The 26447-nt window shown below is 39.7% G+C and overlaps 1 protein-coding gene across 1 annotated transcript; it reads left to right on the top strand.

Moving 5' to 3' along the window:
* Window positions 1-1149: 1149 nt before the first annotated feature.
* Window positions 1150-10181, top strand: LOC128710639 (uncharacterized). Its single transcript, XM_053805580.1, has 2 exons — window positions 1150-1363; window positions 8896-10181. Exons 1-2 carry the CDS (start codon window positions 1150-1152, stop codon window positions 10179-10181), a joined length of 1500 nt encoding a protein of 499 aa, XP_053661555.1.
* The last annotated feature ends 16266 nt before the right edge of the window (window positions 10182-26447 follow it).

Here is a 26447-nt window from a genome sequence, read left to right as displayed (position 1 = left end):
AAACACGCACGAGATTTTTCGTTTTTAGATACGGTCGTCAAGCTCACAGATTTGTTCGGCACAAAGGAATCCCTATTACATAAACGATATAAATGCCTGAACACGCGCAAAGAAGGATCAGAGGACTACTTGGCGTATGCTTGCCGTGTAAATCGAGGTGTGGTCAACTTTGAGCTGGGAAAATTGACAGAGGAGCAGCTGAAATGCCTCGTGTTCATCTGCGGAATTAAGGACGAAAAAGATGTGGAAATTCGACAAAGATTGCTAGCCAAAATCGAGGATCGTCCGGAAATTACAATGGAGCAAGTCACAAAGGAATGCCAGCGCATCATCAATCTGAAACACGACAGCGCTATGATCGAGCGTGAGACGACTGAGCAAGTAAACGCAGTGCAGCATAGAGGAAGACGTTTCCAGCATCATCGTCACCATACATCTGCCAAACCTTCATCCTCTATAAAACCTAGCAATCCCTGTTGGCTGTGCGGATCATTACATTGGTCTCGTGAATGTACGTATCGTTCCCATAAGTGCAAAAAATGTGGAAACGTAGGCCACAAGGAAGGGTTTTGCAAAACTAAGACTGGTTTTGCAAGCACCAACAATTATAAAGCGCATTTTCGTCGAAGACAAACCAACACCAGAACGGTTACAGTTAATGTGCAAAACGTCCGCCAGAGAAGGAAATACGTGCCACTCAACATTAATGGTATGAGTCTACAACTGCAGTTAGATACCGCTTCCGACATAACAGTCATCGGCAAAAGCGTATGGAAGCATATCGGAGCACCATCTCTATCAGCGCCATCAGTGGACGCTAAAACTGCTTCAGGAGGAATATTATCCATCATTGGCGAATTTCGAGCAAACATCATCATCGGAGAAAAGCAACGAACAGGAACTATTTATGTCTCTGAGGCAAATTTGAGACTGCTAGGTACGGATCTGGTCGAGGCATTCTCATTGTGGTCAGTGCCTATTGACCAGATATGCAATGCCGTCTACACATCATCATTCAAGGAGTTACAACAGCGTTTTCCTAAGCTTTTTGGAGTTGGAATGGGCCTTTGCACAAAGGGAAGCGTTACTCTGCAACTAAAGGAGCATCGTCGTCCGGTTTTCTGTCCAAAGCGTCCGGTTGCGTACACAATGTTGGATGCGGTTGATAAGGAGCTTGACAGGTTGCAGGAGTTGGGAGTTATAACACCGGTTGACTATTCCGATTGGGCCGCACCTATAGTCGTTGTACGCAAGGCAAACGGTCAAATAAGAATCTGTGGAGATTATTCGACCGGACTTAATGGAGCCTTGCACCCCCAGGAGTACCCGCTTCCATTACCAGCAGACATATTCGCCAAGCTAGGTAATTGTACTCACTTCACACAAATTGACTTATCGGATGCTTTTCTTCAGGTTGAAATCGATGAGCAGAGTCGAAGCCTCCTGACCATTAACACACACAAAGGGCTGTATTCCTACAACAGACTGCCACCGGGGATCAAGATAGCTCCAGCTGCATTTCAACAGCTTATGGACAAGATGCTTGTTGGCATACGTGGAGTCTCGAGTTATATGGACGACATCATTGTCGGAGGTAGGAATCAGAAGGAACATGACGAGGTTCTTAATCAAACGCTCAATCGCATACAGGATTACGGTTTTACAATCCGCGTAGAGAAATGCTCTTTCAATAAGAAGCAGATCAAATATCTAGGGCATATCATAGATGTAAGGAGAGAGATTTGTTTCTTTATTGAAGTTCAAATCGCTACTGATAACAATTTCAATTTTTGTTCTTACCTAACCTATCAACTCCTCTCCGTTCTTTCTCTCTTACTCTCCTGCCTTCGGCCTCTTCTCCTTCTTACATAGATAGGAACGGCATTAGACCCGATCCAGCAAAAAATTGAGGCTATAGTCAATCTGCCTCCACCATCCGATGTCAGTGAGGTTAGGTCATTCCTCGGAGCAATCAATTACTATGGCCGTTTCATACCGAATTTACGCAACTTACGATACCCGCTAGATGCTTTATTAAAAGAAGGGAAAGGGTTTGCTTGGTCAGCACAATGCAAAAACGTTTTTGAAAAGTTCAAATCAATATTGTCTTCAAACCTCTTATTAACTCACTACGATCCACGACTCGAAATAGTGGTATCAGCTGATGCGTCTAGCGTCGGTCTGGGAGCAACGTTGAGTCACAAGTTATCTGATGGTACTATCAAAGTTGTTCAGCACGCGTCAAGATCCCTCACAAAAGCGGAACAAAAGTATAGCCAGATTGACAGGGAAGGCTTAGCCATCATCTTCGCCGTCACGAAGTTTCATAAAATGATATTCGGTAGACATTTTCGCCTTCAGACAGATCACAGACCCTTATTGCGGATATTTGGTAACAAGAAAGGCATCCCTGTTTATACGGCTAACCGATTACAACGTTTCGCCCTAACGCTATTAATGTATGATTTTGATATCGAATATGTGTCCACAGAGATGTTTGGCAATGCCGACATACTATCAAGACTGATAAATAAGCACGATAAGCCGGATGATGACTATGTCATTGCAAGTTTAGAATTAGAGAGGGATGTAAGGTCAGTCGTCATAAGTAATATTTCATCTCTACCAATTAGCTTCATGGAAATTGCTAATCAGACACTGAAAGACTCTATGCTACGCAAAGTACTAAATTATACACAAAACGGCTGGCCACAAAATACTACTTACGCAGGAGAGTTATCAAGTTTTTATACAAGAAGAGAATCTTTGTCAGCAGTCGAAGACTGTATATTATTTGGAGAGAGAGTAGTAATTCCTAAAGTGCTTCAAAAATGATGCCTTCGGCAGTTTCATCATGGACACCCAGGCATTCAAAGAATGAAATCGCTAGCTCGTAGTTACGTATACTGGCCATACATTGATAGGGACATAAGCGAATGCGTTGCTTCTTGTGAAAGTTGTCAGGCTGCAGCAAAAACGCCGGCACACTCAGCTCCCATTGCTTGGCCGAAGACATTGTCTTCATCGTCCGATTCATCTTCAGTGTATACCTCATGCTCACCTTCGTCAAACGAGGAATCTCCTGTCCTGTTAGCTACCGGCAATCCTACACCAGAAGACAACAATGAGGAAACGCAGCTGGTACAAGCACCACGTAGATCTTCTAGGAATAAAAGACCTCCACGTTGGTTGAACCAGTACCAGCTATCTTAAAAGGGGGAGATGTTGTGGACAGAACGTCGCGCGACATGCCGTCTGGGTTGTCGCTACAAGTAACAACCGTCAGACGTTAGGCTGTCATCGGTCCACGTGCGACGTCAGGGCGCGGCCATATTCACGATCGCGTGTGCGGATGAGCACACACGGCGACAAGCAGGCAAACGATCAGCAAGGTACGTGCGGTTAGGCTAGGCTCAGGTTTTATGTTAGTTCTTATTTTAATTAAAAGTGTAAGTAACAAATGTTTTGTGACTTTTACTAAATTTGTGTTCAACGGACGAAAGAACATAAAAATCTCAAAAAACAAACGAACAACAATTTCTTAAGAAAAATAATCCCGCACCAGTATACAACATAGGAGATTACGTAGTCATAAAAAATATAGATACGGCACCTAATTCAAATAAAAAACTAATAGCAAAATACAGAGGACCGTATATTATCCACAAAATCCTACCAAATGATCGCTATGTAGTACGTGATATTGACGATTATCAAGAAACCGAATTACCATTCGACGGAGTCTTAGAATCAGACAAATTAAAACACTGGGAGCAGCCACACTCGTTTCAAAATATCGAAAACTCTCCAGGCAACACGTTGCCGTTACGAATTCAGGCCGTAATATAAATTAAGAGAATTGAGGCCAATTCATTTGTCAGGTTGGCCGAGTTGTAGACGGTTCAAAATTATAAACCTTGACCACTTATGTATATATACTTATCCACTTATCCACCTTATGTATATAGGCCTTGACAGCTGTCACAATGACAGCTCAACATACGCCTGAAATTACGGCACTGAAAATAAATTATTATCGTTTGAGCCTCGAAAGAGTGAACACCTTCAGCCTTCAGTTATACTTCCGTTATTTCAAATTGTCCGCCATCTTTACACTAGGAAAACTCAATACAAAGCTACAACATAAAAAATGGAAGTTGATACATAAACTAAAAGTCGGCTCTCAACCAATAAGAACTTTTTGAATAATTGTTGTGTAAGGTGTTCTATACACCGTGCGCGCAGCGTTACTTGCCGTTACTCGGTCCTGTCATCGTGATGACACGTGACAACTACCGAGGTATGCGGTTGCGTTCGGCTACCTTCGGCTGCGCGCGCCTCCATTTATAAAAGATCTTTTTTTAACGCGGCCACCCTAGCGAGCAGACATGTCCGCAAATGTCATGACGTCCTGTGATAGTTTTAATATGTTGTGTAAACTACAGGTTACGCAGGCGTTGTGATCAACACCAATGGCATCATCACTAATTGTTGCCAAACAGAATCCCAACACCAAACGCATATGGATACACTTGTCCGGACTAGAAAACACCGTTACCGCCGATGATGTTGTCTCGTCAGTAGTAACAGAACAGAAGATGTGATCGCATTGGCTGGGCATACACGGGACGTCCACGTCCTGCCCACGTCCACATCGAACTTCGTGCAAATCCGAACATAAACGCCTATCCTTTACCGTACGCGAATTATCGGAACAACACAGAATCATAGATACGCGATTGACCGGATGACGATGCTGTGTTGGTTTGGGACTGATACCGTTGAACAGTTTTGATAACTAAACTGTTCAACGGTATCAGTCCCAAACCAACACAGCATCGTCATCCGGTCAATCGCGTCCGTACCTGATTCTGCATCCCTACAACGGTATCAGCCCTAAACCAACATAGCATCGTCATCCGGTCGATCAAGCGTCCGTACCTGATTCAGCATCCCTTCAACGGTATCAGCCCTAAACCAACACAAGATCGTCATCCGGACGATCACCGTTATCTACGTCCTTTCTCTATATCCTTCCTTTCATCACCCGATCCCTTTTGAACACGAAACTTATATTTAAATCTGAATAAAGCAAAAGGACGCCACTCTACGTCTAACGGTCAACTGAAACGGTCATAGTTCTCTGCTCCGCAAAATCACGTCCGGACGTCGTAACCCGAAAGAAAATCTTTCGAAAAAGTTAACTGGCGCCCGAATAGGGACCTCCAAGTCTAAAAGTGAGGTGATATAAAGTTATAAGAAACCTGCACGACGACAACGAGGAAGACGTGACCAGCAATTCGTGGACAAGTCTCCCGAACAGACGCCGAAGGGTCCTCAGTAGGCAGTGCCAAACCGGATCAACCCAGAGCATCGAGCATCGGTCATCGGACGCAGCATGAGATTCAACATTGGCGCAGCATTGTTGATCGTATCGTGAGTCACAAATTATTATTCATAAGTGAGGAAATTAAAGTGAAAGTTAAATTTGATAGAAATCAGTTAAGAGTTATAATCAGTGTTTAGATCAGTGAAAAAAGTGAAAAGGGAACAAAAATTAATATTATTGTCATATGGTGAACGATAGGAAAGATAGAAGGTTTAATTGTTTCGAAAAAATAGAATGACTACTTCTGCACCTTCTAGTACTATGAGCTATGACGAGTTTGTTAGCATTGGGAAAATTCCCGACTATGTACGAGATCTCCCAACCTTTGAAGGGAAGGCGAATGAATTAATGGCGTGGGTCATGGAAGTAGAAAAGGTTCTACATATGTACGCTAGAGTCCCACGAGATTCCACCTTTTTTCATATAATCGAAGGAACAATAAGAAGAAAAATTAAAGGCGAAGCAGCCGAAGTTATTAATACCAATGGAATAGCTGGTGATTGGTCATCCATTAAAAGCACTCTTTTGCTCTACTATAAAGACAAAAGAGAACTGAAAACACTTGATCACGAACTTACTGGGATCAGTAAAAAAGCAACAGAGCCATTAAGCAGCTACTTCAGTCGTGTTAACGATTTGCAAAGTGCAATTATAACCCAAATATACACCGACCCGAAGTACTCTATCAATGCTGAAGCACACGCTTCTTACTTTAGAGAGAAAGCGTTAGAATGCTTCATTAGAGGTCTAGAAAGTCCTCTTTGCTTTTTATTAAAAAATAATAGTCCACCCAACTTAAATGCTGCTTTCAATTATTGCCTAGAATACTGCAATATGAACATGAGATCGGCACCATTTAAGGGTGAGACTCGTTCGAATCAAATACCTAGACCAAGAGATCTACACGTACCATCTCCCCAGCGGCACAGTTACCATAACAATAATGTGCATCAAACACCACCACTACCCCCAAGATATCGAAACTTCCAAGGAAACCATTATCAACAGAGGAATCATTTTCCTACAACTACCTATAATCAACCTGGTCCAAATCAACCTCGATACAATCTTCCAGAACAGAATCTTAAACCGCAACAGAAAATTAACTATCCTCAACCGATGGAAGTCGATCCATCCCTACGATCGAATGCTATTAATTATGCCAATCGACCGGTATATGACCAAAAAGGAGCTCAATCTTCTCCTTGGCAGCAAAAGCAAACCTATTCAGTGGATGCTCCGCTTGAATATGTCCAAACGGCACCACCATTAAATGAAACAAATCTAACAAGTGTAACCCCTGCTGTCAGGAACGAACCAGAAACTAATTTTTTACACACATTAAACACAAGGAGAATTTCCCTTTTTAATAGACTGTGGATCAAATATCAATTTAATTTCACCCAAATTAGCTTTAGCCTACAAAAAATCTAAACCATATGATTATTCTAGTGGTACCATTAAAAGTGCTAATGGAAATTTTAAAGTAACCTCAGCAATTGACATAGCATTTTTTTAACCAAAATCAAGCCTGAAGTTTCAATTTGTTATGTATGATTTTCATCCATTCTTTCTTGGCATCATAGGCACCAGTATGCTTAAAACACTCGATGCTAACCTTTGTTTCAAAACAGATGTTCTTACAATAATAACGGACGAAGGTTATCCTTTCAAAATACCGTTGCTTACCTATGAAAATAAAAAGGAAAATCATTTACTTGATTTTCGTACCAATCATTTAAATGAAACTAACAGGAAAATGCTGACAGATGTGCTGTGTAGGAATAAGCACGTTTTTCATGAACCAGATTTAGCATTAACCTGCACTACAAATGTCGAATGTACAATAAACACCACCGACAGTATTCCCGTCCATCAAAAAGTGTATCCTTATCCTGCGGCATACACAAGCGAGGTAAACAAACAAATAAAAACTCTTTTAGAAACGGGACTAATTAGACCTAATTAGACCAACTAATTAGACCATCCCGATCAGCTTGGACATCCCCAGTCTGGATAGTACCAAAAAAGGAGGATGCGTCAGGTCAGAAAAAATTTAGAATGGTAATTGATTATAGAAAGATAAATGAAAAAACTATTAGCGATCGTTACCCTATGCCCGAAATAACATATGTCCTAGAACAAATGAAAGGGCAAAAGTATTTTTCAACTCTGGATCTTGCCTCAGGATTCCATCAAATAAAAATGAATGAAGATGACATTGAAAAAACTGGATTTTCTATAAATAATGGTAAATACGAGTTCGTAAGAATGCTATTTGGTTTGAAAAACGCTCCAGCTATATTTCAGCGTGCTATAGACGATGTTCTTAGAGAACATATTGGAAAAATATGTTATATATACATGGATGATGTAATCGTATTTGGTAAGTCGGTAGAAGAACATCTACTGAATTTAGAAAAAAATTTGAAAACTTTAGATTCTGCTAATCTTAAGGTTCAGTTAGACAAATCAGAATTCCTCCACAAAGAAATAGAATTTCTAGGCCACATCATATCATGTGATGGAATAAGACCTAATACCAAGAAAATAGAAGCCATCAAACTGTTTCCAATTCCCAAAACTGTTAAAGAGCTAAGATCTTTTTTGGGATTAATGGGCTACTATAGGAGATTTATTAAGGATTTTGCGAAAATTGCCAAACCACTTACTAATATGTTACGAGGTGAGAAAATGCAATCCAGTAAAAGAATATCGCTTGTACCAGCGCAGATCGTATGTTTTGAAAAAATGAAAAATATTTTATCCTCTTCTGATGTTTTGATATTTCCAGATTACAGTGAACCATTCATTTTAACAACGGATGCTTCTGATTACGCCATTGGAGCGGTTTTATCGCAAGGAGAATTAGGAAAAGATAGACCTATTCATTTTGGATCACGATCTTTAACCAGAGCCGAAGAATCGTACTCTGTTCCTGAAAAGGAAATGCTTGCCATTATATGGGCACTGAAAACATTTAGAAATTATCTGTATGGAGCTAAATTTAAGATACTGACAGACCATCAACCGCTCACATTTACACTTTCTTAAAGAAATACTAATGCCAAGTTAAAACGATGGAAAGCATATTTAGAAGAACACGATTACGAGATTTTATACAAGCCAGGGAAAACTAATGTAGTCGCGGATGCCTTAAGTCGAATGGTATACTCCATGACAGCAACGCAACATTCAGCTAATGACAGCGATGATTTCTTCATTCCATCAACTGAAGCGCCTTTGAATGTATTCAGGCATCAAGTTATCCTTGAAGAGGGAATTGGAGATATTCAGACAACTGAACCATTCCCGAACTTCAAACGAATCAAAATAATGATTTCAAATACAAGCGAACAAACATTACTCAATGTCTTAAAAACTTATTTCGATCCTTCGAAACTTAATGGTTTATTAACCAGCGAATCTATGATGGGGAAACTACAAGAGGTATACAATAAAAACTTTGGAAGACAAAATATGTTAAAAATCCGATATACTCAAAGGATATTGGAAGACGTACCAAACGTTAAAAAATACGATACCGATTCATAGAGCCAAAAGATGGGACACAATAGGAACTGTTTGGAAATTCATTGCAGGAAGTCCTGATGCAAATGATTTACGCCTGATAAATACTACATTGAACGGGTTGATTACGAATAATAACGTTCAAGTGAAAATAAATAAGGATTTAACGCTTCAGCTAACAGAAACTTTGAAAACAATCAAAGATGCGCTTAGACTGTCACGAGATTCTTCAATAGAGTTCTTTTCCCTCAACATTCTCCTTAATCTCAAATACTTGGTCGATAAATTGAGTTTGGTAGCAGATAGTATTACTCTAGGGAAATTAGGTATAGTAAATCCTCGTATATTAAACCGAAGTGAAATAGATTTGTTAATGAACGATTTACAAAAACAGAATATTCCGTTTCAAACAGTTTCAGAAGCGCTATCATATGTGACTACGAAAATAGCAACAAATAACAATGAACTGTTATTTATACTTAGCTGCCCGAAGCTGACGAACGATTTATATAAGAAAATTGAATTGTACGGTATAACGCATAAAGATAAGAAAGTTCATGTTCTCAACCAATTTTACCTATCCTTAAAATCACAACTTTTCATCGTCCCGAACTTTAACAAGAACATTTACGGCTTAGAACAACTACAAGAAGATAACGGAAAATGCGTACCAGCTATACTCAGAGGACAACAAGCAACATGTGACTTCATAACAAACCCAGCAGCGATGGAAATTCTCCAACTCGATAGGACACACATTCTGATCAACTCAGCGGCAGAATTCACTATTAAAACAACATGTGGTATTAAGAAGAGAAACTTGACAGGCTCTTTTCTCCTATCGTACCAATCATGTGACATATTCGTTAATGACGAAGAGATTTATGGTATAAACGTCACATCGAAAAACCACATGCTGAACCTTACTCTAGAACATCTACACACAATGCATATGGATTTAAGAAGCGAAATGCATCAAATACGGCTAGAAGCCAAGAGCTTCACATGGAACAATTGGTCCATAACAAGCGTTATGAGCACACCTGTAATGCTGATTATTGCCGCATGTATTTACTACATTGTGAAGACCCAGAAAACGAAAACAGTGATCAACATAAACGGACAGAAACCGGCCATATCACCGAACTCAAACAACGACAACGATAACACTTGCGAAGAGAACGAGCCAAACACCCAGATAAGTCCAAACTTTCAACCGCCCACAATGATGGAAGTTTTTCGTACGGAGCCTCAAATCTAAGGAGGGGCAAGTTAACAAACGTTCAAAACAAGTACGATCACGTTCAAGCGATCCTTCACTTCCGCCGTCCTAAACTAATAATTATTCATATTCCGAGATAAAACCGTTATCGCCGTCGACCCTCGGACCATCAACGATCCTTCGCTTACCTGTTCTTGTTGTTTTTCGTTTCCTTCCACATCCTTACTTCCCGACCCAAAATATTTTGTAAAATCTTAGAAATACACCACTCTACGTCTAACCGCCAACTGAAACGGTCATAGTTCTCTGCTCCGCATAATCACGTCCAAACGTCGTAACCCGAAAGAAAATCTTTCGAAAAAGTTAACTCGCGCAAGCGAGACACAATAGTCGTCCGATCAGCCCGTATGATCCGTACGCGTCATTCTAATAGAAGCATACGCAAAATTCAGAGAGGATCTAGGATCTTACCCCCTAGTTCCTTTCATAAACATTTTCTTTGCGTTTTGAACTAAACGAATACGTTTATATGCTGACGTTAGACAAAAAAGAGTTGTAGAAATCGATAAACATTTTTCTGTGAAACTAATGGTTGTTTTGGAAATGGCTTATGATAATGAGCAAATTAAATCTTCTATTTCTGCCGGTAAATGTAAAAAAAAAACAGTACTATCGAGCATTTCCGTGTGCTTATTTCGCGTAGTCTAAAATTTGTTCATGTAATTATATTTTTTATGTAGGTTTAAGATAAACCATTGCAAATATTGAGTTCTTAAAAAAATAATATTGTTTTAATAATATCGGGAACCGCTTCGCAATGTGTTTGTGGTGTTCAAACATTCCATCACAAAAAAAACAATGCTTTTTTTCCTAGTTCTCACAACGGTTCGATCATAACACATCTGTTTGCAATCCATTCTTTTCACTTTACAAGAGCAAGGCTGCGTAAGCGGGTCGTAAGAGCAAGCCCGCTGATCTGCTCTCATGAGAATTATTTCCGATTCCTCTTTCACTTCGTGCTTTGTGGACGCCTTGTGGACGCGTCCAAGGTAGGACCTATTTTTTTTTTAATTTTTGTATGACTTCGTGGATTTCGGACGTCCAGTGGACGTACGTGTGTGACCAGCCATTCACCCTACTGTGAAAGGGCACCGTTCCCAATACAGTACGAACGCAATCTTTCAAGGTTAGAATTCCCGCTACATTCCGTGATAATGCCCTTAACCCCAGTACTTGGCCGGCTGGTCTGTATGTAAGAGATTTTATATTCGATGAACGGCATGCTAATCCGAAACCGACAAACACAAACGCTACTACCAGGAAATTCAACATGCAGCACACACCACGGCAAATGGAATTCCCACGACTACACGCACCGAGCACCATTCGCACGCAGCATCCACTACTAACACACAGAACAAGCCCGACGCACTGCCAAAGACAAATCAACCCACACTAGAGCACTTCCTTCGTAAGTAAAGACTGTGTTTCGAAAACAATACAAATGCCACTTGATGTTTATCATACGACGTTGAAACTAGCACAAAACTGCGATTCGCAATCTATCAAGTTTTACTACCAAAACACACGTGGACTTAACACAAAGATGCATGAATTTTTTCTCGCTATTTCGCTGCACGATTACGATATCATCGCATTAACGGAGACTTGGTTGGACACTTCTACACCATCTGGCTTATCCTTCGTTAACAAATACTCTGTTTATCCCACACATCGCAACATTGTTTTAAGGTTCGATATACACTTCTATTTATTCTTGATCGACTGTCTTTTCCGAGTGTCAACCAGTCAACTACCCAAGGGAAACATTTAGACCTAGCGCCATACAGAACTCAGAAGTGCTCGCTCTCTCGCTCACCGATGGGTCGACCGTTTTGAGAGAATTCTCTCACGCTTTGCATTTCTCCTGCGTCATTCTCGCACACTTGTACACGTAGCGCACATCGGTCTTGTAGGTATAGGTGAGTTTAATGAATGTGTCTTCCTTGCACATGTCTTTCTTCTCCGTCACACATAGGCGAATCGTCCAGCTGAGCGTTTTGTGACTACGAATGGGGTAGATCACGGTCTAAGCCAGTTTTTTTGTATGCGTTTTGACGTTTCCAGGCTTATCCGCTTACAGCTCGCCATACAAATGGCAAGCCAAGTTAAGCCTAGGAAGGAAGGATTAGATTGGTTTCTCAATGAAAGTACCCAAGTACCCAAAACCCAAACTCGACAAATGTCAAAACAAAGAATTTTGCTAGCTGGTCTGAGCCAGGTTAGGCCATGTTTCCTGTGTGCGAAAAAGGTAAACAATTTTTTTTTTAACGAAAAGAACTGAAAAAGGATTTTTTTGATAATCATACTTGTATATTATTTCAAATACATTGAAATTAAAATTAAATTATTAAACTTAAATCGATTTTCCTCAAATTGTAGTTTACAAAAATGATCCCTTGTGTCATTCTTTATGTCAAAATGCTATGTCCTTTACAAATCTGTACAGAATGATACAGCCCGGTACCTGGATTATTTGGCAGATACAGGCTTAAAGCTTATGCTTTCTAACTTTTGGGATGATCTACCCCAATAAGTGTGTGACCCCATGTGACAATGCATTAGCTCCACACGATTTGCCTTGTTTTAACCCAACTTTTTGATCGTGGATTAGCCTGCACCAATGCATCGCTAACAAAAAAATATTTGAAACTATGCAGTGCAGTCAGAAACGGTTCACGCACTACGCAAATTAATCGGTCCTGGAGGCCTCGAGGAGCAAGAGGCTCTGAACATCAATAATACCAACACCTAATTTCAACTAATTTCCAAAGAGCATCATCCGCTATAGAGTGTAATTTTGCTCACTTAATGCACTTAAGATTTTCACGCATAGTGAGATACTGTGCGTATCAGCCATTATCCGTCCGAACGTTTTTGTTTCCTCTTGGTCCTTCATTGCCCAGTAAAAAATGCTAACACTTCTCGAATAGTCGGCTTCTATCTAGCACACAACAGCGAAATTTTTGTGATTTGTGATAAAAGTGATTTTTTAATAAGGTTTTGAATAACTGCCAGTTAGCTTTTGAATACAGTAGGTCGCCGCTTTACGCTAATGTTTGAGACCGAACGTTTTAGCGTATATCGAGTTTTCGCGTATAACGAGTTTCCTTTGACATATCGTTTATACTACACATTGAAGAGGTGAAGAGTTGAAGAGTTGACATAAATAAAACACCAAACAAAATTATGTATTTAATCAAAGCAAGTTAGATGTTCTTTCCAGAATAATTATGACTACTTCATTAGATCAAACTATGATAAAGAAACTAATAACACATTTAAATAATAATTTATAAAACATTCCATTTATTTCACAAATGTTCAATGTTGTACGTTAAGACAAAGCTACGATGTTTGAACAAAATTATCCATTAATAGTTGTTTTTAATCAGTTTTCTTTTCATTGTATATGTTTTTATAAACCTCTATTTCCTTCCTAACTCGGTTGCTTACATTTGTTGACCTTTCTTCGTCTTCAGCCATCGCTTCAAATTCGGATAAGGCCTTTTCAATGTTTTCAAAGGCAACCTCTAACCTTTTTGAGTTGAATTTGTTTTGGTTTGATTCCTGATTTTTTTCATCGTACTCCTCGTTATATTCGTCCAGTACTTCTAAAGTATGCATTTGAATTAAATAATTGGGTGTCCTGGAGCGTTGTCTAGTAGTAAAAGTGCCTTAAATGGAATGCCATTATCTCTGCAATACTTTTTTATCTCTGGCACAAAGTTTTGATGAAACCATGTATTAAAAATGGAACGAGTTACCCATGCTTTCTTGTTTGATTTCCATATTACCGGTAAGGACGCAATTTCGACGTGTTTAAATGCTCTTGGTTTTTGCGAATGGTACACTGCTAAAGGTTTCAGTTTTAAATCACCCGTCATATTGCCTCCAATCATAATCGTAATTCTTTCTTTAGATGACTTCAAACCAGGCATTTGTATCATATCATTGAAAATATCGCTTTTTGTTGGCATCTTTTTCCAAAACAATGCAGTTTCATCAACATTTATAATTTGTTCCGGAAGAACCCCTTTTTCTACAATTATCTTTTCCAACAAATAAGGAAAATTACCTGATGCTATTTCGTCAGCACTTGCAGCCTCACCATGAATCTTTATGTTCTTTAGGTTTGCACGTTTCTTAAACCTTTTGAACCAACCTGTACTGGCTTTGAAAGAACATTCCGAATTTTCCGAAACTTCAGTACAGCCTTCTATAATATCTTGGTACAAAGATTTTGCTTTGATTTGGATAATTTGTAAACTGATAGGAATTCGCTTATTCATCATATCTTTTATCCATATAAGTAACAAATTTTCCATTTTTTCTATTGCGTCATTGCGTTTCCGAGTTGCCATTGAAAATCTGTTCGCAGAATTCCGCAAAGTGTCTTTTGTTTGAATGATGGTCCGCACAGTTGATTGTGGACGTTTTGTTTGCCGGGCTATTGCTGCATAATTTTTTCCTTCCTCGAACATTTGTATGATTTCGAGCTTTTCTGCAATGGATATCGCACACTTTTTTCATACATTTGTATTGTTTGCTGCCATTTCCGACGCTACAAAACTGCTGCTTTGAGACACTAAACTTTTTTTAAAAACCAGTACAGCTCGTGTGTTGATCGGAAAAACAATCTAAAATTTCTTTGAAATCCAGTTCGTTACAGGCTCATTCGTTTAATCATGCATGTTGAAAACTTCATCCACCCAAAACACAGCAAAATTGCCCGAGTAGAAATCAAACAACAATGGTAAACGCTATGACCTGTCATGTTTTCAAAAAATCCCGTATTGCGAAATCGCGTATATCGAGTATGGCGTACTGCGGCGATCTACTGTAGTTAAATACTTGTCTGTCAGGTTAGTTAATGGAGGTTTTGTTTCTGATTTGAAAGGAAACTGGAAGATGATCGGAAGTTAGTTCTGTGAGTGTAACTGGGTTGGAAATATCGAGGTTGTTATTTGTTAAAACTACATCAATCGTCTATGGTGAGCAGTTCGAATTTAGGCGAATCCGAAAAGTATATTGAAAATTGACCTTTTTGAATTTCCTCAAATAGGGATTTTTCTGCTTGATTAGCAGATACGTAGTTTCAAAATCTATGCCGTGCGTTAAGGTCTCCGGAAACATAATAATTATTAGCTGTATTAGTTAATTTTTTTATGTCTTTCTTGAAGTTAGCGATATTGGAATTACCACCCGGGTGATATGCGGAAATTATTGTTACAGGAGTGTTCAGAGTAAAAATCTTTACTCCGATGGCTTCAATTACCTCCAACTTAAATCCAGGTAACAATTGTGCTTTATACAGCTTCTTACAAGCAATAACGTTCCTCCTTTGGGTCCCTGAAGTCTATCAAATCTATAAACTTGGTAGTTTGGTATACTAAAGCGTTGATCAGGTTTTAAAAATGATTCTGTTATTGCCATCACATCTATCGAGTGAGTGGTAAAAAAATTAAATAAGTCTAGTTTTTTGTTTGTAATGCTATTAGCATTCCAGTATGAAATATTGATATTAGCTGTATTATTCATTTTAAGGGAAAAAGAGTTTTTGAACTATTTTAAATACGACCATGATTTGGTCTTCTTTGGATGAACATCTACGAAGATTGGCAAAAGTTTCGGTTTTTATTACCGCGAGTTCGTCGGGTCCAAATAAATATTTTTGGCTAGTATTTGTGACATCTGCGTACGATGCCGATTGAGGAATTTGTGTGAAGGAATGCGAATGTTATCTGTTTTGTGGTTCTGGAACAGGGAAGAGGTTGGGTTCATGAGGAGAGGAAAGTTATTATTTGAAAACGTTACCTGTCTAGTTTGCGTTTTTCAGGTTCGTTGATTTCCCTTTGTTGCTTCTAACTTATTTCGATTTGGATAGCCGGTGTAATTGGCTGTGTGGTTACCTCCACAGTTCGCACACTTTAACTTGTGCGTTGGTATAATCCCATCGGTACTTTCTTTCGCTAATGGGCATGATGTAGAAGTGTGATTGTCACCGTCAATTTGATACATTTTGGCTGTCTAAAGCAATAATCCCCGCCGTGGCCGAAACTCTGGCAATTTTTGCACTGCATTACACCGCTTCTATTGGAGTAATACTTCCAATTCACTTTTCGATGGTCGAGTGCAGTTATCGTGCGTAGCACGTTAACTGCACTCGACCGTTCCTTTGTCGAAATGTTACAAGTACGCAGTTTGTTCGTCGTAGCGCTTGTGCTTTACTGCTAACTTTTTAATTGTCACTGGAGTCAGTTTCTCATCCATTAGAATTTGTTGTAAGTCCTCGATTGGCATGTCCATTAGTCCAAGCAGGACGATTTTCGTTGTCTTATCTTCCTCAAGTTGATAAGATCCACTCTTATCAACTGAGGTTTATTTTTTTGAAGTGGTTGAGGAGCTTTTTGTGGGTTCGATGGAACTCGTACGCACTACTATTCCTTCAAGCGTTACGTTGGTCGTGTATCGCACACCAGAAGCAATTATCTTTTTATGTATAGCCGCACCGTTGGTACTGGCCACAGCTATTGGTGGTGGTAGTTTCATCGTTTTCGCGTATCTTATGTGCGTAGTCGTATTCACATCGATTACGTCGTCGTCAATAGATTCGAGGATACTAGACGGATTCGTATCCACTTTTTTTCACTGATTTGGACGGAAGGCCTACCACGGATTTATGGAATGTGCCAAGAGGCAAAGAAGCAAGCCTCTTAGATATAACACTTCTAGCCCGGCCCATGATGGTCTAAGCGAAAAGATGTTTTGTTCAATCTAACCCTGTATATGTGTTAGGTGTTCCTCGGGAGCTAGCTGATGCACGTCCGTTCGCTATCGACAGTGAAAATGTTCTGATTTTGTCTTGTTATTGTTCAAATGTTGTATAAAAAATCATCTTCTCATTCTTGTCGAAGATAAAAATCATTATTGGATGCACAATTAGATTGTCATCACGCAGTTAGTTGCTGCATTTGCATTATGGTGCAAACAAGTAATATATTGATGATGAATGGGGATTGCTACTAAAACATAATTCACAAAAAAGAGGCTAGGGTTGTTTACGCTTTGCACATCACACACTGTTTGTTTTTGTTGTGACGTTTTTTGTTGACTGTCCCCACACCTGTTCTTAATTTATGAATATTTTCACTGGAGCAGCGTTATCGTTATTTTGGCTGCGGTAGTGTTACGGCCATTTCGGATGCGTGAAATTACCATCGTTGTACAACGAACCACCGAGAAATAAAGCTACACGTACGCCAAACGGCCAACCCGGAACAATCATTTGAACATTTCACTGGTTTTGACAGAAACACTAAAACACAACGTAGGGATCGATCGCGAACAACACATACAAAAAAACTTACTTGCAGCATGATTCCGGCCAATTATGGAAATAATTGTATTTTATTTTAACTTTAAATTCCCCGAATCAAACATCAACACTCCAACCCCCCTTTCCTTCGTCAGAGATCAAGGATCATTCGTTCCCATCCGATCTCGGTATCGTATAAATTTACACAATCCCAACTTTGGGATCATTTTCCATCACTAATCAGGAGCTTGTGTATCACCGGCTAATATGCCAGTCACAGGTGGCATTCGATGATCATCTTCAATAATTCAACGCGGGAATCGAAACTTGAGCTCTAAGATGGTTTGCTAAGGTGCATCTTATCCTTTTTGTCTAATCGTCTCTATATTGTTCGTGTTGATAGTTCAGGACATAGAACAGTTATTGGTCTGCCTGGTGTACTGCAAGGAAGTGTCCTTAGTTCCCTTTTATTAATTTGTATTGGATACTTGCGTTATGTAGGCGATTTCCAAATATGTCTTCTCTTATCTTCGACTAACGATAATTGTTTGCTTCAGTCCTATTTTCACTCTTTCTCTTCGAGATGTGCGTCTAATGGCCTACACCTTGCGCACTAAAATGTTGCTCAATAAGGTCGGTTTTCTGTGATAAATTGTCTTGTCTTCTGTTTGTATTGACTGTTTGAGCAATGCGCTTTTACGAAAGGCAAGCTTTCAAACACATTATCGGGAATTTGTATTCTCCAACCCAAATGAAGACTCGTATTTGTCAAACTGTTTTCCGTCAACTAATTGTTACGGAAAATTTCCTCACTCCCTTATTGTTTAGTGCTTTTGTTGTGCGTTTTCTACCAAAATGTACATATTTTATTTTAGAGCGAATTTAGAAGTAAAGAGTGATACGAGTGTGCTAGTCGCTGGTGATAGCTGTTACAGTTGATTCTGCTGTAGCAGGTGGTGTTATTGCTGCTACTTTAGCTAGTTTTGCAAAGCTAGTGTGGATAATGTGGCCGTTGTGAATGGCAATAGTACGATAACATGATGCATTGTCAAGCGCATCCGTTCTGCGTACAACAATAACAGCAGCGGGCTTCAACCAGCAGCGTCTGCGATTTCTTCGACAGTCAATAGTAGCAGAATCGATTTAGCAAAGTCTTATTCCACGTACACGTACCTTACGATAACGAATCACGGACCGGATCAATCGGTTGAACTTATGATTTCTGTCCTCTACTAGAAATCGTACGCAGCAGCCAACAGTTGGCAGTTGGCCTTTGGCAGTTCCAACAGTTCCACAGTATCTCCTACAACTTACTATCTCTTTGGAACCTTCACTTGATAAGTTTTTAATTTAAATTTCAATTATTTCTGATCACTGAATTTGAAATAATACCCCAATTATATGTGGAATAAATACATGGCCAGAATCAGTGCAACCCCGAAGGTTTGCAATTACCCGTTCTATGCGGTGTCCTTACTAGTGTTGTGCCTAATTCATTACATCGTTGGCTCAGGCTTCATTTATAGCAGGCTTAATACTAGGGACAATTGATGCGCTATCGTTATTTGAAAAAACTCGTTTCTCAGTCCCACGCTCGATATCTCGACAACAAAATTAGGCTACATGAAACTAGGCACACATACGGCACACAAGGCACACATACGGTGGGAACGTACCTATGAATATAATGACGCGTCGATTCAACGAGTATTCGAGCCACTTTAAGTTAAATCTTTCTAAATAAACAAAGTGAAAGTGGCGATCACTACAATAAAAATCAGTTCGATCTGTTTAAGCATTCTTGCTTTAAGAATGCTAGCAGTGCTAATAATAACTTCATATGTATAAAATTTCTTATTTTGGACGCAAAAATAATTAAAAAAAGTCTCAAATTATGTTTCCGAATGTTATTATGTTTTTTGTTGTATTATGTTTTTGTTTATGATGTATGTTATGTTTTTCTCAAATTATGTTTGTTATATGGACCTAAAGTTGAACCGGAAGATCTTATTGGTTTTTAACAATAAAAAATTTTACGAAAAAAGGAGTTCCGTGTCAGATGTGACCAATAAACTGTTAACTTCAAAGAACAATGTACGCACACGAAGAGCAAACGACGTCTTAGACCGATTCCTGATTTTGGTTAAGTTACGCTAGAAATTTTTCATGCCACCTCAAGGCTAAACACAGATCGGCTGAGACAAACTGATGTGGCAAGATATTTCCCGATCGCGCTTGAGGAAGCGCTGCCGAAGGATCCCACTACCGAATCGATAGCGCTCAGAGGAGACCACCACTATGACAGCCAGCCGGACGATGAAGAAGTGCCCCTGCCATCCTTGGACGAAGTCATCAGCGCCATCAAACAGTGGAAATAGTGCCGAGCTATTCAAGATGGCGACGGAGAGGCTTGCTTCTATCATAAATCGGCTGATTGTAAGGATTTGGGACCAGGAAGAACTATCGGACGAGTGGAAACTGGGATTCATACACCCATTGTACGAAAAGGGCGGTTTGGATTGTGCTACATTCCGAGCCATCACTGTCCTGCATGCTTCCTATAAGATCCTGCCCCGAATATTCTTCTGCAGATGTGTGCCCCTTGCATCAGATTTCATTGGAAGCTGCTAGGTTGGGTTTGTTGGAGGTAAATCGACCACCGATCAAATCTTTACTCTACGGCAAATCCTTCAGAAATGCCGAGAGCACCAGAACAAGGCGGCCTATGATTGAAGGCGGATATTATATAGATCGGATCGAGCTATGGAACATCATGGAGCAGTACGGATTCCCTGGGAAGCTGGTACGACTGTTGAGGGTCACTATGGACGGGATGCAGTGTAAAGCGAGGTTGTCGAACATGGAATCGTTCGAATCTCAACGGGGTCTGAGGCAAGGGTCGAGCTCTCGTATTTACTGTTTACTGTCTGCATCAAAACAGTTTACTACAGCATCGTTCGTTCGATTTTGTTGTAGCCCTACCACTATTACTCGCCTAGAGAGCTTTTAGCGCAAGCTAACTCGGTTTGCCCCCTGGTTTCTATACTGACGAGATCGTGCAAACCTTCCATGTTATGCTGCACGTGGCCGGCTTGTAGGTCTTGAGCCTTTCGTCGTCAGAAGACGTAATGCTACGTGCATGTTGACCTGCTCAACAATACCATACTGATGTTCCTCATTGACACCTACGCACCCTACCGACGTCTCAGGACTAGGGATTTCCTGCGATTATCCCAGCCCCGTACCAGTGCTGGTCGGTGCGATCCGATACTTCAAATGTTTGCTGAATTCAATGCAATCTCTGATCTTCAATGCAAATCTTTGAATTCTGCATTTCATCGCATCATTTCAGAGATAGACTTCGTCTCCTGCCATGACCATCGAAACTCCACGGCTTCGTCCTCATTCTTTCTTTGCTTCATTAATTTTGCTTAGTAAATTCTGTAAACAAAATGTACATCTTAATTAGGCCTCGAGGCGCGTTCAAGATTAGTAAACACAGTATATAATTAACATCGCTCTGGAAGGTGTCATGCGTTGCGTGGGCTTCGGCATCCGTGGTACGATTTTCACTCAATCCCTGCAATTCCTAGACCTCGCGGAAAACATCCACATCATCAGAAGGACATCTGCGGCAGTGTGCGAGGCATACATCCGCCTGAAACGTAAGGCCAATAGGATTGGAATGAGGATCAATGCGACGAAGACAAAGTACCTGCTTGCCGGGAGCTCTGATTGTGATAGAGCCCCACTCGGAAGCAGAGTATCAGTGGACGGCGATCTCAAGGTGGTAGCGGAGTTCTGCTACCTTGGTACGATCATAACTTCGGACAACAATGTAAGTAGCGAAATCCGACCTGCTTGCCGGGAGCTCTGATTGTGATAGAGCCCCACTCGGAAGCAGAGTATCAGTGGACGGCGATCTCAAGGTGGTAGCGGAGTTCTGCTACCCTGGTACGATCATAACTTCGGACAACAATGTAAGCAGCGAAATCCGAAGGCGCATTGTTTAAAGAAATCGTGCCTACCACGGGCTGCACAAACTCCTGCGTTCCAGAAGACTCCAGCAACACACGAAATGCATAACGTGTTTCACACTGATACGTCCGGTAGTCCTCTATGGGTACGAGTCCTGGAATATGGTGACGGAAGACGCCAATGTACTCGCTATTTTCGAACAGTGGGTGCCAAGGACTATCTTTAGCGGTGTGTACGAGCAGGGCGTGTGGAAAAGAAGAATGACCCCGAGCTCGCTGTGCTATTTAATAGAATTGATATCCTGACGGGAGTCAAAACCAGAAGGATACGATGGTTGGGACACATGGCATGCAGCCTGCAGTGGAGGAGGGCAGCGTTGGATCGAGATTCCTGAAATCGGATCGGTGACCTGGCCATGTCAGCACGATGTGCTCAACTGTGAGCAGATCAAGAAGAAGAAGAAGTCGAAGAACAACGTTCAACATGCCATAGCAAGGATCCATTTTAAGACCTTTAAGAAGTAGATAGAAAAAACGAAGTGACAAGCAGGCCACGTCCGTTAAAGCGCAAGCTCGAAAGCTGTATCATAATCTACTGCGTAGCAAATCCGTATGTGTTGTCGTGGACGATGAGTTAAATTCGACTACAAGACGCTTCTGAGAAGTCAATATTGCACGATGTGTGAAGGCCAGGATGTCGATGATGCCGATAAATCAATAATTACTGAAAAATTCGGTTAACAGAGTATGTGTAATGTGGTCAGAACCATTTGTGACATGAACGAAACTGCGCTCCAAAGAAGGACCAATCGAAACCAAGGGATACCTCAGAAAACTCGTTAAAGTAGCGGAAACAATCGAAACTTTTGCGAAAGATTTGCATAAGGTATTCAATATAGTTGCGAAGAAGTCTGTGCTGAGCCTGAGCAGTAGCGTTAAGGCAAAAGTGCGGTCGTTGGCACATGATTGACATAGTTGTTATTTCTTTCTATGCAATAAACTAAGAACACGATAGTGACATGATTATTAACTAAACAATACACATTTTGCCAAAAGTTGTATATTTTTCCGTATTTTTTATGGTGCTTATACTGTCTGGGGCATCCTATACATGGCCAGAGAAGCGCTCCGAAACTGAAACTACACCATTGTTTGGTGATTTTGTGCAGAAACGTGGATTGGAGCGTTCTCTTGCAGTCTCTTACTCTTGCTTCAAAAGATGTAATACTTTGATTCGTCACTAAATAACCTTACTTTGCACTCCAAGAAGCGTGATATATCGAAAGATTTAATTTTTTCACAACTAATATATCTTTTTCTTTTTCGCCGGCCATCGATAGTTTATCCATTTTTGTATAATCCGTTGTCTGACTATTAATAGGTCAATGTTCATGGACATTTGGTTCTAGATTTGGTCATTCATCAACTGAAGATATGAAAGGAGTTTTTTACGATGTTAACAAATAATGAAGTCTCTCAGGTTGTTGGTATTGACTTATATCGTGTCGCAGACATATATTAGGTCAACAAATGAAATTGTATAATCCTCACGATAAGGGTTAGTTATACGTTAGTGTACATATATGTTAGTGTACACGCATGATCAAATGTTATTAGAATTAGCAATGTTAAGCCTTATTTACACGTTATCAAGGCATTAGTAGTACACGTGATGTTAATAAAATCGCTCATCGCTTTTCAAATCAAATAAAGAATACAAATAAAATATAAATAAAAAGGAAGCGTTCGTAAGAATATGATTAAAAAAATATGTGACAACATTGTAGAAATAGCTTGCAGTACGTCCTTTATACCTTTTTCAAACTCACTCCGTATTTGGTCCCAATAAATAAGATTTCAATCAGCACAATCTAATAAACTGGTTCAGTAGCACTTGTTTGTCCGTTAATCGTTCTTCATGCTGACCCATTTTGTTTTTGAACCAGGATTATAAATGATAGAAAAACCTTCTTTAACTAGTAATGAAAAAAAGTTCAAATTTATGAATTTTTTCTCACTGTTCACTACGAGTTGCACTTCTTTTGTCGGATACTGAATATAACACTCGCCTTCTCTGCTTATTCCATTTTGCGATACCACGGCCTACCTACGGCCAAAACGATCCGTTTTGCGAGTGAAACAATAATTTAACAGCTATGCTCTCTTTACTCTTTTCATAACGATAGTTGCCCACCGTACAACTACTCATTTTTACTTTTTAATATTAGATTATAAGACTATAATTGCTAAGCCTAATGAGTGGACATATATTTCTTGAATAAAGGAGTATACGAACGATTAAACTTGTTTAAAATAATGAATGTTGTGGACTGCATCTGCATTTGATGGAAGTTTTGAGTTACTGTGCAAGGAGGAGTTCAAATGCTTTGATTAGACAAATTACAAAATGAATTGTGACCAGCTGAGACATCAGTCCTGACTATCAACTTAAATTGAAAGCTTTTCCCTATCTACCGCAATAAGGCCGATGTCGATTTCTTTCGGCATTAGATCGCAGTAACATTTTCGATGATCATCAAAGCTGGCAAGTTGTAGCTTGTAGACTTGTGGTTGGAAGTTTTGAAACTCGCATTGCTATTGGCTATATCTATAGCAGATTTGCCATGGAGCACTTGCGCAATTCATCGTCTGCTAGCGTGAGTTTACGGGTCGCATAGGCATAGCGAAGGGTAGCCTGTTGCGCTTACGTCGCTGTGTTGCTGCGTTTTATTGTAGCTGTAAAAGATAATTAAATGTCTTATTCATGTGTTTAGCGCTTGTGTTATAGGATTTGTTTATTGATCTCACATCACCTTGACACATTTGAATAATCGAGCTCATTGACGGATCTCAGACACAAAGGTTAATACGGTAACCCCTCACGTTGATTGAATCCTGGGTCGCTTCGTAGGTTTATATAATAGGATATTTCCAGCTGCAAACAGATTCATTCATTGTAGTTTGTAGGTCGACAAATTGTTAAGTACACTACAATAACAATTTAATGGTCTAATGAGAACACTCACCAAACTCCACTAAATACACACAGCTATGTCCATTATCACACTTTTCCGTACAAAACCTTCCTAAATACTTGCTTTTTATCGCCTTGTTTTAAGTAATATTTTTTTTTTCTTTTCAGGACTACATGTCACGAATTGTATAGATTTCAAATCTTCCATCTCCATTCTGTTCCAAACGCTTGCGATTTATTTATCTTCTCATCACGTCGAAGTTCTGCGTATACTTTCCTCAGTTGCACAACATAGCATTATGTAGGCAAAACTTAGCAACCTTCGGAAATCAATTGTCCGATTTGCTTCATGATTGGCTCTACGAAGCAAATCACTTGCATTGGAAGTAAAAAAGTCTTTTCTTTCTGAAGGTAATTCAGATTCGTTCACAATTAGCCATACTATCACTACCACCAAATGGATAGCGTTTTTCAATATATGGTTCAGATTTGCATTCAGATTTGCATTGTTAAATGCCCTTCTCCTTCTGTTATTCGCGTTCATTGTTCAGGACTTCAAACTCTTTCACTTCAAAAAGGGTTAACTTTAACTTGCACTCCGAGGTATTGCTTGCTGTTCCCTGTGACTGTTCACTCTGGTGGTGCGTTCGCTAACTCGGTTCACTCACGCTTAGTAAATAATCACGGCTGTTCGCTTTGTCGATGAAACAAAGCTTCATACCGCTCGATGCGGTCTACGCTGCCAATGCACAGTGTCGAGATATAATTTTATTTTTGGTAAATAACATAACAAAATTTGAAAATTCCACGATACATGATACACGATGATTTCTTCTGAATAAAGAATATTACCAGTTGACAATGGTAAAATAGTAATTTTGATTATTTTAACGATAGATACAGATTCAAAACCAAATAATTTGTATCTAATAAACGACTTTGAAAACCGGTAACTTTTGCTATCTTTTAAAAAATAAATTAACTTATATGTTGCAAATAAACTTCGACCATTCAATAGCATACCTATTACAAACTTTTTTCGAAACGTCATCGAAAAGCCAAATAAGCCAAATATGTCCGAAGAAGATGCTCAAACGTCGAGCTATTGTCAATATTGAGCAACTGTCGAATTTTGCGTTTGAATTTAATGACAATAAATTATCTGCTTATATGTTTGAAAATATAACTATATTCATATGACACAAACAAAAACAGTGAATCTGTAGATTTTATCTTGGTTTAAATGGCTTTTAACACAATATCAAAGCTTAGATTTTTGCCACGACATACGCCCATCGTGCGAACAAAGTCGACTGCAAAGCACGTAGTGTTGGAAACGTTGCAAATGCTGATTCATGTGTTGAAATTCTCTGAAAAATAACGCAAGTGTTCGAAGGACGGATTCCTCAGTTGACGGGAAACTCAGAGATGGAAGTTTCGTGCGTGTGTCGCGTAACTGTATGTAAAGAGTAGTATCACTCAATGATGGCTTTTGGTTGTAATTTACTTTCCCTTATGCCACTCGCTGTCCACTCCACTCATCGGATCGCTCAACTTCACTGATCGCTCAAATAGATGACTCTCGCTCGGTTGGATTCTTTGGTTAGCTGTTATTCGTTCCGTTCCGTTTCCGCATCCGTCTATGACGTTTGATGGACAATTAAATGCAGTTTTTTTTTAATATTCGCTTCTTTATAATCAATGTATCGCTGTAGTTTCATGTAAAAAATGTGTCAATATGAGTGTAAACGTTATACAATACTCAATAGAATTTAATATCTTTTATGAACTAACAACAAGTGTTCTCAACACTTCACCATGATATGACATTTACCAATCATAGTTCAGATGGCATCATGAGTTAATTATAGTGTAATATATGTAGGGATTATATGAACCATTAATTTTGCGCGTGGAATTCCTGAGCCGATTTAAATGAGTGGAGATGCCCTTCGATAGTGGTAGGTGATGGTTAT

This window comes from Anopheles marshallii, chromosome X (genome assembly GCF_943734725.1).
Source record: "Anopheles marshallii chromosome X, idAnoMarsDA_429_01, whole genome shotgun sequence".
In the NCBI taxonomy this organism is placed as follows: domain Eukaryota; kingdom Metazoa; phylum Arthropoda; class Insecta; order Diptera; family Culicidae; genus Anopheles; species Anopheles marshallii.
This window is presented reverse-complemented; position numbering and strand designations above follow the sequence as displayed.